The following is a 14370-nucleotide window of genomic DNA, read 5'->3' as shown; positions in this document are numbered from 1 at the left end:
AGGGGACAAGTATTGTTTGAAAATCCAATTCATTTTGGATCAGGCCTTTGGGCTGTCTTATATTTCTGTTTTCACATTTTCGGGTGGGAGGGGGCTGGCAAGAAAGCCAACATCTGCCTCTTCCCACTCCAACTTAAGCTGTTAAGTTAGAGGGTGGGGAGAGCTTCAGAAATGATGTCATCCTCCAGTGTCTGCAGTGAAACTGGGCAAAATATTATTATTATTATTTTAAAAAACCCAACTGCTGAGAAAGAAAGGAAGGAAGAATGAATGAAGGATCTTTTTGCTTCCAAACGGGCAAGGGATAATAAGCAGGGCTTGTGAGTCTTCCATGGGTTAGCTTTCAAGGAGTTTCTAGCCCGGACACAATTGGCTCAGGAGAAAGGTATCTGTGTCTCCTGCAGCACTTCCAAGGAGCACTTCAAAACATCGTTACTTCACCATATTATTAGAAGCAATCAATGCAATTAATATTACATGTGGGCAATTTTGTAAATTCTGCATCGTCTGCCCTCCTTGAACGTTACCGTCAGCAGTCCCTTTATATACACGGACTGGTGCGGCTGGTCAACCAAACTATTGATGCTATTAATAATGAACGGCTAAATGGCCACCTTTGGGATTGGATCTTCCTAAGAACGCCCGCAGATCCTTAAAGGAACACCGCCGGTACATTTATCACCTTATGGCTATTGCTGTTGCAGGTAAGGTAGTGTTGTGATACCCTCCCCCTCCTCAAAAATAAATAAATCTTTAACTAGCAACTGTATCCTTCTCATTTCCAGAGCTTCAGAATCATCCCCTCCTTTCCCTGCCCCTAAAATGACCAGCCAATTAAAGTCCGGCACAAAAGTAATATAATCGGGAGATTCCCACAGATCCCAAGTGATAGATTGCTTGATGATCTCCTTCTCGGTGAAAAAATGCACGGTTTTATAGCACTTACAATTACCTGAAGACTGCTTCAAATGCCACACTGCATAAGACCAACAAATAAATTTGTGCATGAATTTGAAGAGCGGGTTGTATATTGCTATTGAGCTCCACAGCAAAGGATGGGAGAAAAACATTTCTGTGCATATGTGACTTGGGTCTTTTACGTATGTCTCTCTCTCTCTGTGTTTCATGCGTGTCTACATTCAGAGGGGGGGGGGGAGAATGCCAGAATATACACTCAATCCACAGATCGTCTGAAAACTGCAAAGCTTTTGGGCTTTAAACCTGCTGCTGACAAAAACCTCACACAAAGGTCCAGATACCCACAGCGCTGTAAAAACGGCCAGGCTAGCTTTGAAATTATCCTTTTCCCTGGACCCAGACACAGCACACAAGGAAACCAGACATGGATTAATTAGGTGTGACTGTATCATTAAATTAGGATAATGAACAAACAGCTACGTATCACATCCGACTTGGCATGTAAGGCTCTCCAGCAGCCTTCAAGTCACCTGCCACCTTCGCACAGAGCGAAGCCTGCAAAATCCGCTTCAGAAAGGAGCAAAACAGCTGCATATCCCTTAGCACCAGCGGGACGCACCTGTACCTGGAATACTACTAATGCTCATGTGAGGGGGGGGGAGTTCTTAAATATTTTATGGGCCAATATGCATATTTTGCATATCTACATTTCTTCATATCTCTACAGGTGGCCATTATGGACACACAATCATGTTTTTCTCTCGTGTTTCTGGAGCTTCCATGAAAACTATCGGAATGAAAAGGAGTTCTCTTCCAGTTCTGCAAAAAGGAACAGATTTTGGATCGTGATCCATTAATATAGGAGTGTTGTTTTGAGTGTGACATCATGTTAAAAGATGACAACGCGCGATGTCCGGTACCCAAGCAATCACAAATAAGTGTAAAAAAATTTGTAAAATCTATTTAGTTTTAAGAAGCCGGCTGTGGGCTCTTGAGCATGCAGGGATCAAAAACTAACTTCAACAGTATTAAATCCAGCTTAATTCGTGGTTTAAGCTTGAAGTTTGCAAACTTATAAACAGTTCATGGAAAGGATGAGAGAGAACTGTCTAAACTTTAATGGATTTAAGCATTCATATGTGAATACGAACAATCCTATTCTCATTACGCCAATGTTCCAAATTTCAGTGCTAAACAGGGCAGACACCACATTTAGAACATTCATGTAGACAAATATTTCATCCCTTATGTGTGTGTTTTCCCCCCACTCAAAACTATGTCTGTATGTGGCACACGCTTGTAATTTAGATGTATGTAGAGTCTGGATAGGTATTTGTGGGTGACTTTGTTTTCCCATTGTTCCTGCAGTATAAGCCACACAACCTACAGATTATTTCAGGTGTTAAATGTGTGGGTAAAATCTGCACGGATTTGCAGTGCCTCTTTTTAAGAGCCCAAGAAGAAGAAGAAAACTTTACACAAATTTTCCTGCAGTTTCCTACCTGGGTGAATTTGATATATTTATGTAATTGTCTATTTTTGATATATTCCTTAGTTTTTACTGTTAAACTGCAAGTTTGCCTATTGCACATGCCACATAGTTGTATTTGCTGGGATTCTGTCTATGAAAAATACCATATCTAAATGTGCATAATTATGCATAGGTGCACCATATCTCTACTAACGAACAGCAGTTCCATATATGCATTTTAACTAGTATATGTATATATGAAGTTAATCGGAACAACATTAGCCTGGCTAATAAACCTTTTGTAGATTTAGAGTTGAAACAAGTTGCTATAGACACAGACAGGCAAGGGCATACTGATGTTACATGAAGTTATGGCTCCAAATACCAACGTTTGTCTTCCTTTGCCTTATTTTAGAAATGTATTTTCTGTGCTCTTTCCTTTCCAATAATTTTGCTGGGAAATCTTTTGCAGAATTGCCTTTAACTGGCACCTACAATGTGGCAGCCTCACCACCCCACCCTCCCCTAAGGCTCTGGTGGCTACCCTAGGAAATAGTTAAAGTTTAAGCAAAGGTTGTCCATGCTCAAGCAGAGAGGAAGGAATAAATGCACGACGATGAGGTAGATCGAAATTGGTACGCCTCATTGGCCAAGCTGTCGGATATTTCTAATGCATCTGAAGGCTTCGTTACTAAGAACCTGCTAAGTATCTTTAAAACCTTTGATCTGTAGTCAGTCTTAACGAAGGAGACAATTAATTAAAGGCGAGCAACTTGCAATAAAGTTGCATTGTGGTCAGTTTATATACACTGTCCAGAACTGGTTCACTGGAGTCATTGTCAATTAAAATCTTGCTGGAGTCCAGTTCATTATCATTTTGCCTCCTCCCTCACCTTGATCAATATATTTTGGTTGCTCCGTCTTGACAAACCTAACACAATGTCTATATCTATATGTCTTGCCATTCATTTTGCCAGCTGATTATGATTTATTTTTAGCCGCTACATACGGTTGGGCACTTTATTCAAGAGGCTTTGAGTTGTCATCCGTCTTTATTTTAAGGAGCTGCAATAATAAGACTTCTCTCTCTCTCTTTCTTTCTCTCCCCACCCCAGAGAAGATGTCAGTTGTGTATAATGAATGCACAATAAAAAACCGCATTCGCCCGCAAGTTGCATCCCAGCAGTGGCACCAGATGACAAACACAAACAAATGTGAAGTCCAGAATGACACCCTTTCTTTAGCTCATGCCAGGCACTGCGGCAGCAAGCAAGCGGAACAGCATTTAGGAGGAGGGGTCTAAGACTCCCTCTCCCCTTCAAACAGCATCCAATCGTATTTTTGTATATTTGTATGGCTATGAAAGTTGGATAGAAAAGGTCCGGGCTGAGTCAGACCAAAGCAACACCTTTCTCTTTTAACTTTCAGTCTAGCCAGTGACACAAATCTAAAAGTAAGCTTTACCAGTTGTCGCAGAGTTACTACATACTTTTGTTGCAAGTGAAATTCAAGGTGGATTCATCTGGCCTGTCCAGGTGAAATATCTTGAGGCATTTAGAAGGGCACAAAAAGCATTTCAGTACAATGGAGTTCCAAGCATAAAACAGGTTCTTGGCCCTGGAAGATTCACAGCACCAGCATCTCTAAAAGGAGAAGTTTCTACAAATAAATTGTTGGGCCCTGTTAAAGTTTGACTTTGCTATTGTCAATCACTGCCCTGAATATGCCTAAAGATCTGTGACAACCAGAATAATAATGGCCACACAGGAATCCAAGAAACAATTCTGGTTCCCCTTAAAGAAGATTTCCAAGGAATCAGGAGCCTGATCCAAATAATTATAATAAGCGGCACTAACAGATGTTAGAGTAAACATCTGTTTGTAAAGAGGCATCTGGAAACCACAATTCGATGCACGCTCGTCTATGAGCAATGATAGATCCAGACAGGCAGCTCAACTGATGCTTAATGGAGTGAAGCCATCATGAATTGGGAATGGTCTTGGCTTATGTGAGTTATTATGTCATACATATATAGCAGAATTTATTTGAGTTTGTGAGCTGCAATTTCTGGATGTGCTTGTGACACCACAAGAGTGAAACCAATGGCCGTAATGGAAACCTTGATCCCTCTCTTTGTGGCTGCACAACTTCCTCTGGTAGACTGAACCAAGGATGAGGGTCACTTTGCACCTCTAGGTCCATCACTATGAAGGCTGAACAAAGTGGTTTCTCTATCTGTGCAATTGAGCTCTTAAGCCAGAATCAACAAGTAGTAAGATGTGAAACATTTACCATGACCACAAGAAGCAACTGTAAAATCTCAAATCTAAACTCTGGTACAATTCACAGATACCTCCAGTTCAGGATAAAACTGTGGTTTGTCTGGAGTCAATGACTGGAAGTGAATGTACTGGACACTGAGGTCCAGCGCCAAGGGCCTTCTGGCGGTTCCTTCGCTGCGAGAAGCCAAGTTACAAGGAACCAGGCAGAGGGCCTTCTCGGTAGTGGCACCCGCCCTGTGGAATGCCCTCCCACCAGATGTCAAAGAGAAAAACAACTACCAGACTTTTAGAAGACATCTGAAGGCAGCCCTGTTTAGTGAAGCTTTTAATGTTTAATAGGCTATTGTATTTTGTTGGAAGCTGCCCAGAGTGGCTGGGGAAACCCAGCCAGATGGGCGGGGTATTATTATTAACAACAACAACAACAACAACAACAACAACAACAATATACCCCTTCCCCAAGATTACCAAACTGTTGTTGTTGGCTCTCAGCTGATAAATATGGGATTCTAGCTCAACTGCTTTGGAGTCATAAGCCTCTCTGCTTGGTGGGGCCAGCATATGTATTCATGGAGCACATTCAATTTCTAAAAGCAAAAGACGTCACAGCCTTCCAAACTACCACTTCCAAACCAGCATTGGGAAACATGACTGCACCTTTCAATGAATAACAGGCCAGGGTTCCTGTTATTTCTTCCGCAGACGTCAGGACTGCCCTTGTCTCAGTGCTATCCAGTTCTCAATGGACTACCAACTAATTCTTACCAACTTTTTGCCACAGTCAACAAAAGTATGGTAACTCCCCCACACCCTTTCCATGGAAACTACTTTGCTGCATGTCAACAGCTTTCAGCAATGTTGAGTAAGTCACTGCAAACTTTCTTATACTTCTTATTCTCTGCATTATTGTTCTTACACTTTCCTCCCCTTGTAAACTCCTCAAAGGAGGAAACGATAGATTAAAAATCAATAATACAGAAAGGAAGTGTGATTAAAACAGCCCGAGACTTGTTATACTAAAATTAGCCCAGGAGCAAGTTAGATTAAAACAGAAAGACCCCCATCTTTCATCCTGGAGTCTAATAGGATTGTGCATCTACATATATCACTACAGAAAGTGTTTTGCAAAATCAGGGCCTAATCCTAAAGTCCTAGTTGATACCTTTCCTGAAGAATGGCTTCCCTAATTATCTTAAATGGAAAGATTTATTGAGGAACAGGCCCTTCCTCAACATCCAAGTGTGAGGACACGAGAGGCCCAACATCTGCAGCCAATTGCTGCAGTGATTATGTTTCTAAAGTATTTATTTTCACAATCAGAATTGTCATCCCTTGTTACATCCACAACCAATTGGTCTGAATATTCCTTCTTTTCCTTTGATCTCTTCAAGGTACAGGGAGGCAATTGTCCTGTTACCTGTCTCCTCTGACGTGCCCATGTTATTCCGCCAATAAGAGACATTGGAATGTGGGCTATTGTGGAATAACAAAAAATAATTTGAATTTCTCCACATCTCTGAGTCAGAAAATATGTTTATGATATCCAAATAAAACACCTGAGGGAACATGCTTCAATTCATCTCCAAACTCCCTTAGAGCAATAAGCATAGCTCTCAACGTTTCCCCTTTTTAAAGGGAAATTCCCTTATTCCGAATAGGATTCCTCACAAGAAAAGGGGAAAGTTGACAGCTACGGTGCCAATAGGTCTTATGTGAGGGAGAAAATACGGGATAACTATTCATTAAAGTAGAAACTTTAAACAGACACACACACACACACACACACAGCATGCACCAGGATACCTTTAATATTACTAGAGTGATTAATGCAAGGCTGAGTAAGAATACAACATTTATTTGGAATACTATCACAAATAGGTTTTACTTTTGGCAGGGTGAGGCAAGGAAGCTCTTCATTTGCCATTCTAAAAAACAAACAAACCCACATACTTCCACATTCATGGGTATTGCGATTGGAGAAGGAAAATGGATTATTATTCCTTTGTCATAAAACTAACCCACTGTGGTTTGTTGGTTTAACAGTTGGTTCTTTTTGGCTGCAGGTAGAATGCTACCGCCCTCCCACTTTGATGCTGTTTTGTGTGTGTATGTGTATTCCCTCTTTGAAACTCGATCTGGATTACAACCCAACTAAAGACTAAGCAGGTTGCTTTCAGTCACGCAAGCCTTATGTTTCAATTATGGAGGCATTTATTCAACACCTGTATTTAGCTGTGTCCCTTTCTGAGTACATTTTCATTTCCCCAAGTCTTTTTTTATCGCTCCGTACAGTGCATCTTAATTTAACAATCATTGCACTTCTAAATCTCACAGCTAACCTGAAAACTGATATTGCACTGAGGTTGAACAAAGCTTTAATTCACATCTGTCTCTCCCACTCTGGCTTCTCTCTAATAAAAGAGACTATTGTGAATTGGGTAATTTGTGGACTTATAAGACCAGGTGTTTTCGACTCCGAAAATGACCTATGTTTCTGAGAAGGGAAATAGACAACAGTTGAAATAAACTATTCTGCCCCTTATTACCTCTTTTTAGCTATGTATATTTACTGAATGTGAGGTTTGGCCTTTTATTGCAGGGGTGGGGGAGACACGCACCCCACCATCTTGGTGATGGATAGTAACAATTTTCCATGCGCTGCATTGCTCAGATGAGACTTGAAAGGACACCCTATCTTTCAGGGTAATGGAGTCCTCCATGCTTATGATCCTTCTCACAACTCTGCTTTTAAAAGCCCATTAAACCCTGTGTATGTGTGTTTGTGTTTGCTAAATCTCACTACCAGATCTAGCCTGACTTCCTAAGGACTATCAAAAAAAGATGGTATATCCCACTTAAAAACGCACTGCGGGCCTTGGTTACGAATCAAGCATGGATAGGAAGAAATACTATTGAAAACCACTTGGGATGGTCCTGTTTTGATTTCATTCATTTATAAATATTAGGCTTAAATGCCACTTAATTGGCCTTAAATTATTTCCAAAGATAACGCATTAGAATATGTCTGTCCTGAGAGCACTAACCTTTATGCCTCTGAGTAACTCAGACCTAAAACAGATGCCTCTGCTAAGCGTGAATTGGGTGGGGGAGTTGTGAATGAATTTGTTGTCAGTGTGTCTGATTAGCTAACTCGCTTTGTATGTTTGTATATGTTGCAAAAATGGGTGGGATGGTTTGAGCTGCCAAGACGTCTGCCTGTCAATGATCTAGATAAACTGTGAACAAAATCCCTGCAGGGGCTACCTTCCTCAAGTACTTTCCTGCCCCCTCAAAAAAACAAAAGGAAAAAGAGTACAGCGCTATGCCGATCTAAGCCGAATCAGCAGTTGACACACAGATTATATTTTATCTGGAATTTGCATAGAACTACCAGATCTTAAATTTCATTTCACCTTCCTAGAACCTGAATGAGAAGGACAGATCTCTGGTGGGAGTTTTTCTGTGCATCTTTAAACTAGTTATGTCCATTTCTTTCTCTCTTACTATGCTGCTGACAATGGGACTTAATCCCCAGGAAGTGGACAGAGTCCCTTCTAATCTAGGAGCAAGCCCTGTTGAACTCAATTGGACTTCCTTCTAAGAGGATCTGTTTGATTGCACGGCAAGCTATCGATATGAGACCTTTTAGCCAAGGCACAACAAAACCCAATGGTGTGTGTGTGTTCTCACACAAACACAGCCACAACACTGCACTCTGAAGTAACTCAGTGGATTTCAGCACACTTACCTGCCCTGAATAAGTGACTGTAGTCTAATACGATGTTTAGAGGTTCGTGGCAGGCTTCATAAACAAAGCCACTTCTCTCAATCATTCCATAAGCTATTTCAGTGAGAGACATACCTGCCTAGGAAGGTCTGCAAATAAGTACTGCTAGAGGTATTTGTCCCTGCCTCACCTATGGAAAGCATTTTCTTCCCACTACAGGATGTGAATGAGCAGAGAATAGTATAGCAACCAGAGCAGACGAAGGAAGGAAATTGTATGAATTCTTATGGTTGCATTAGTTTCTGATTTAAATGCAGTCATGAAAAGAGGGAGGCAGGGGGAAATGGTAAGATAAATATGATCCTATTTCTCCAAGCCCTGTCATGCTTTTTGACTTTCCACTAATTAACCAGCAATGGCAAGCAATCACCCCCCCCCTCACAAACACACACTAGGTAGCCAAAGGCACATTTTTATCAGGATTAGTGAGCAAATCTGTAACATCACAGAGGACTCTTCTCAGATGGGCTAAATCAGGCCAGGAGTTTCAGCCCTGGGTGCCTTTGGAAACCACAGTAAATCCTCCTGCCGTGCCATATGAATAATGAGAGGGATTGGGTTGGGTTGGCTGCTGTACGTTCCCCTCGCTGCTCTGAGAGATTAAAAAATGAACCTGGTTACTAAACAAGCTTGTACTTATGCAAATTGGCCTGAAGGGCTTATACCTTGACACTTGGACAGTCCTTACGATTCACCTTGAAATACAGTAAGATGCCGAGGAGTGAAAGTTAAGCATGCCTTGAGCAAGACTCTGCCCTAAAACTAAGCAACCCAGGGAAGGCAAACGCTTAACGGGGAGAGTGGGATGGAGATTCGCTGAATGAAAGAGGCACAAGTTTTCTGGATTCTAACAAAGCCCATTTAGCTAGTTTCTCTGGCACTTCCTATCCCTTGAGGTCTGGGTGGGTTACACGAAGCACACAATAAAATAGCCTAAAACTAAAATCATGCTAAATAAATGATTTAAGAAACCTCCTTCGTCGTTAAAATGTTAACATCTGGCTACCCAAACCTAGACAAAATAGGACAGGTATTATCTATTGGACTTTCGTCTGTTCAGGACTCTTTGTCATAATTACAATATGTGTGCTTTCTTAAATGAAAATAAAAGAGCGATGAGCCAACCATTAAATAATAAAAAAGATCCTTGAATTACACACACATCCTTCTCCTTCTTTCTTCCCTTTCAAGTAATCTCCTGATGTAGAATTTGTATTTACTTAGAAAAGCTTTATAAACTTTCCGTGCATCGATGGTAGTGGAGAGCAACCACCACCCAGAAAACAACAACAGACATTGCCCAAAGGGGATGAAGCTACCCATCAAATCTACACCTCTCTTATTAAGCCTCAAGAACCCCACCTTCCAGAAAGCTTGAATGGATGGCAAAATAAGATTCTGGTTTGTAGTGACTGCAGAGGAGAGAGGGGGGTGGCTGTAGTGAAGGAAAGAAAGGCAGTTGTCAATTGCCCCCCCCCCCGAGTTTCTCCTGTGCAGCATCCTCTCTCCCTTTCCCTTCCCCCACCCCTTTGCAACATCAACTCTTCCTCTTTTAAAAATAACTTTCTATTTGCATAACCATCCCCTAGCGGATTGGGGGCATGAGGGGGGGGGGGATTCAAAACGTGCCATTAACTTTTTGAAGATTTACTGCTGGACACACACGGCTGGCTTAGCACGTTGGGAAGCATTTTTCTGGGATTTGAAGTGGGAAGGGAATTCTGACGGCTAGATCCCCAGCCCAGCCCCATTCACTTCTTCCACATTTTGGTTCTCCCTTATTGAAGTTTCCCATGTATTCTACATTATTACTATTACTATTATTACCTCTTCTGAACCGAGAAGTGGAAAGGCAAACCCATAAGAGGAAAAAGCAAACAGAGAAAACCCCGAGTAGAGCAAAGCAGTTCTTCCGCCGCCAGACTTTATCTACTTGCTTATGCCTAAACCAGTCCTTTAGGTCAATCGCATCCAACTTATTCACTTCAGTCCCACTTTTCAGGCAACGCGATCGATACACTGGCAAGCCTTTCGCAAGCCCTCTCCTCACTCCCCACCCCCCAAACAAGCATACACTTCCTCCCCTTTTGTGGTTTTTAAACTACACACCGAAGCATTGCAGGGGAAACCCGGGTGGAAGAAAGGAGAAGGGAAACGCTAGTGGACTTCCATCCCAAACCCCCGCGAGTGAGGAAAACAAGAAGCCGAAGAAAGGAGCAGACGGGTTCCACAGCACGGTTTCCCACCCCCCTACTCCATCCCTCCCCTCAAAAAAGGAAACTCTGATCACCGTCATTAAAAAGTTCCTGAGCTCCCCTCTCCGCTGCTGACCCAATGAGGTATACCCCCACACCCCCGTCTCCAGAAGTGGATGCCTGAACAGCCCACACATGCTTCGCTCCGGATGCATCGCTAAAAACCTCTTCTCCCCTCTCAGTAATTCTCCTCTCTTTATCTAGCTGGCTAAGTATACAGAGACACACAACATTGCCGATTTCTTTCTTCTTTGGGATTCCACGGTGAGGACTTCTTAGCAAAAGAGCAGAAAATCCTAACACCCGTTCCTTCGCTCTCTTCCTCCCCCCCCCCCCCGCCCTATTAATTTCCCCTCTCTTCTAGGGTCCGCCGTTGTCTGGTCTGGGACCGGCTGCAAAATAACCACCACCTCCCTTTCTCCGCTTCCTTCCCGTCCACCCACCTACCCAACGCCTCTGTGTTTGGGCAGAGTCCGCGCAACCCAAATAGCAGCAGCCCGTTTCAGCACCACGAGCCGCTGGACAGCTCCGTCCATCGTTTCCCATACACCCTTATGGAGAGTTGCGGTCCCTCCCTTCGTTTCCCTGGTGGGCTCTTGCTAGCTACATTTGTGTTTAAACTTCCCCCACCCTGGAGATCAGTCGGATCTATAAGAGATCAGCCTTCCACCACCCCCACCTCCTCTCTTTATGGGCTTCCAACCTAGCAGGATCTGCCCCCCACCAGCACCACCTCCTTCCCCGGACTCTCCCCTCCTCCAAGCCCCTGCGAATAAGGGGGAAAGTTAAGAAGCGGACCTCACCTTTGTGCATGCCAGTAAACCTGTCCTTCAGCACCGTCAGTTCATAGATCTTTCCGAACTCTTCAAAGAGAGGTTTCAGGTCCTTCTCGTCCAGGTTGCGAGGGATTTGCCCAATAAAGAGCTTGATGGCATCGTGGTCCTTCATGGGAATGGTGGATGTGTTCCCTGGACTGTGATTTAATCCGTTCATGTGCCCGTTGGTGTTGGGGTTAGTGTGGTTGCTACTGAGGCTGGGATTGTCTGCTTGTCCGTTTGCTAACGTGGCCATCTTTATATACATAGAGAAAAATCTTCTTTTCCTTTTTTTCCCACCCCCCCTCGCTTCCTCTGTTCCTCTCTCCCGCTCCCTCTTTCTCTCACACACACACACTCCCTCTCTCTCTCGCACACATACACACTCTCACACAGGAACACACACACACTCACTCTCTCACACACACATTCACTCCACCTCTCTCTCTCTCTCTCTCTCTCTCTCTCTCTCTCTCTCTCTCTCTCTCTCTCGCTCTCTCTCTCTCCCGCTCTCTCTCGCTCTCGCTCTCTAGGTCTGAACTGATTTTTTTTAATACATTGAACAGCCAGGATCTCTGTCCTTTCCGTTTAAACAGGCTGGATCGGTTCAAAATGCCAGTGAGGCTGGGGGGTAGGGGGCGGGAGGGAGGGGGAGAGGCGCGCGCGGGGGTGGGGAGGGACGGAGACCAGGGGGGAGGCGGGTGGGGGCTGGAGGGGCACTTTCTTTCGCTTTGGTTCCACCGAACCCCCTCGCCCCTCCTCTCACTTCACCCCCACCCCACCCCCACCCCCGTCTGCCTGCCCAGTGGTAGATTCCAGTCCTTGCCTTGGCTATAAATAGCGTCAGGCGCATGGTTCTTTGAGAGAGAGAGAGAGAGTCAATGTCTATTGTGGTAACCGAGCAAACGGGGAGCGGTTGCATTTTGCAGAAGCCAAGCGATTTTTCGTAATTTTTTTTCCTTAATATTTTTTTATGGGGGGTAGGGCCGCTCCCCCTTCTTTTTGCATTTCTTATTTTATTTTATTTTTTTTTAAAAAATATTATCCTTATTCTTATTTTCCAGCTTCTGCAAACCCAACCATCTCGACTTTTCCTTCCAGTAATGGCTAGGAAAAAGAAAGCCTTTTGTTTGAGAAGGAAAAGCAGAGAGAGACAGAGAAAAAACAAAATAGCCCAAATAAAACGAGGTTATGCTGGCGAGGTGTTTTTTGTTTTTGTTTTTTTTAAACTATTTAAATCAATCTCTCTCTAATTTTTTTTCTTAATATCCTCTCTCTCCTAAAACATTGCTAATAAAAGAACTACAGATATGAAGGCAACCTGGACATCAGAGGTCTTTTCTTGTTGTGGTGGTGATATGATAGTGAAAGTGGTGATTGTTATTATCCGTGTCTTAGCTATCTCCATTTGTGTCTGTGTTTCCAATTCTGTCTGGGCTGTTAATTATTTTTCCTTCAAATTAGCTTGGCATTTTTTTCCTCGGGTATAAGAGGGTGATTTGGGGGAGGGGGAAAGGGGGCTGTATTACAGCGGGGCTCCTTTCCTTATAAAAGGTAAAAATTCTACCCTGAACCGTCTCGGTGCAGTTTCTTGGGGGTTTTTTTTTATTTTGCTCATTGATAGGCGAGTAAACATTTTCGCTCCGCTCTCGCAGTAGGCACCAGGTTTCTTAAATGTTTATAGGAACAATGCATTATACTTAATTAAGTCACACTGTAATAAAAGAAGTAGGATCCCCCCCTCCCGCTCCAACCCACCGTCCTCCTTCCTCACTGTTGTTATTGGGGGGGGGGCGGGGAGGGAGAAGCAGGCATCGGATTAAAAAAAAATACAACATGTAGCTCAAAGCAATTTTTCTTAGCTTTAAATGAAATCTCGCAGAAACATCTGGTGGCATAAGCTTCTACTAGAGGCAGGGAAAATACGAGTGTGTTGAGAAAGGAGAGCTTTTGCAGCCTGCAAGTTACTCTGTTTAGACAGAGAGAGAGAGAGGGAGATCTATATATAAATGTTGATTAGTTGTTTTGTTCTAGATTATATATATATATGCACACACAATATTTTCAAGTGGATTATCTTCTCATTCATAAACGAGCTGCAGAAAGCATCCACTTTCCTAAACAAATTTATGAACATCGGCAGGGGGTTTATCTGAATTTATTAAATGCATTTTGGATATTGATTTAAGGTACCTGCCTGCAGCTTTTGAGTAGGGTGGGATTCTTTTCTTTTCTTTTCTTTTAAAAAAATAAGTGGTTCAAGTGACAATTTCCAGACAGGTCGCTGTCTCAGTATCTTGCAACAAAAACGACGAGAAAGAGTCTTGGGACACCTTAAAAGCTCGCAGATTTATTGTGGCACCAGCTTCTGTAGGCTACAGTCCACTTCATCAGAGACATGAAGCGTTAGCATGAGTTACAGGTATACATGTGTGTGTGTGTGTGTGTGTGTGTGTGTGCACATGGTTTGGGGGGGATGGTTAATTAAAGTGATGCATCCATTAGGAGAGAGAGAGAAGGTCTTGCTTTTAAATCATATTTAAATCAACTCTCATTTTTCCAGCCTTATGTTTCATAAGAATATAATCTCGGTTCCTTGTACACCAGTGTACATTATATCAATGAGGGGGGGGGCAGTTGATGAGAAGGACTAGGAGTGCATTACTTTAAACAGAAGGGGCAGTATTGTGGAAGGCTAAGGCTGATAGTCCTTTTGCACACTTACGTGGGAGCAAGCCTCATAGACCCCCATGAGACTTACAAGTAAACTTGCTTAGGCGATGGTGGGTTGAGGAAATGTTTGTTTTCAAATGTCCTATTGATATATGCACGTTCCTTTAAT

The 14370-nt window shown here is 43.0% G+C and overlaps 1 protein-coding gene across 13 annotated transcripts in view; it reads right to left on the bottom strand.

Annotated features, from left to right (window-relative positions):
* CELF4 (CUGBP Elav-like family member 4) overlaps positions 1-12144 on the bottom strand; it is an 842420-nt gene extending 830276 nt beyond the window's left edge. For 7 of the 13 annotated variants that reach the window (XR_014012878.1, XM_081212992.1, XM_081213002.1 and 4 more), the window contains exon 1: positions 11517-12144. Coding sequence is in view for 12 of the 13 variants with exons in the window: in XM_081212992.1 (XP_081069118.1) it covers positions 11517-11796 (280 nt within the window). In the remaining variant the exon portion in view is untranslated. The remainder of the gene's footprint in view (positions 1-11516) is intronic. The other 6 variants (XM_081212997.1, XM_081213003.1, XM_081213000.1 and 3 more) reach the window with 2 other exon arrangements.
* Between the last annotated feature and the right edge of the window lie 2226 nt (positions 12145-14370).

The sequence above is a fragment of the Podarcis bocagei genome, assembly GCF_964188305.1.
Source record: "Podarcis bocagei genome assembly, chromosome: 11".
In the NCBI taxonomy this organism is placed as follows: domain Eukaryota; kingdom Metazoa; phylum Chordata; class Lepidosauria; order Squamata; family Lacertidae; genus Podarcis; species Podarcis bocagei.
Note: the sequence above shows the minus strand (reverse complement) of the source record. Positions and strands in the feature narration are given on the sequence as shown.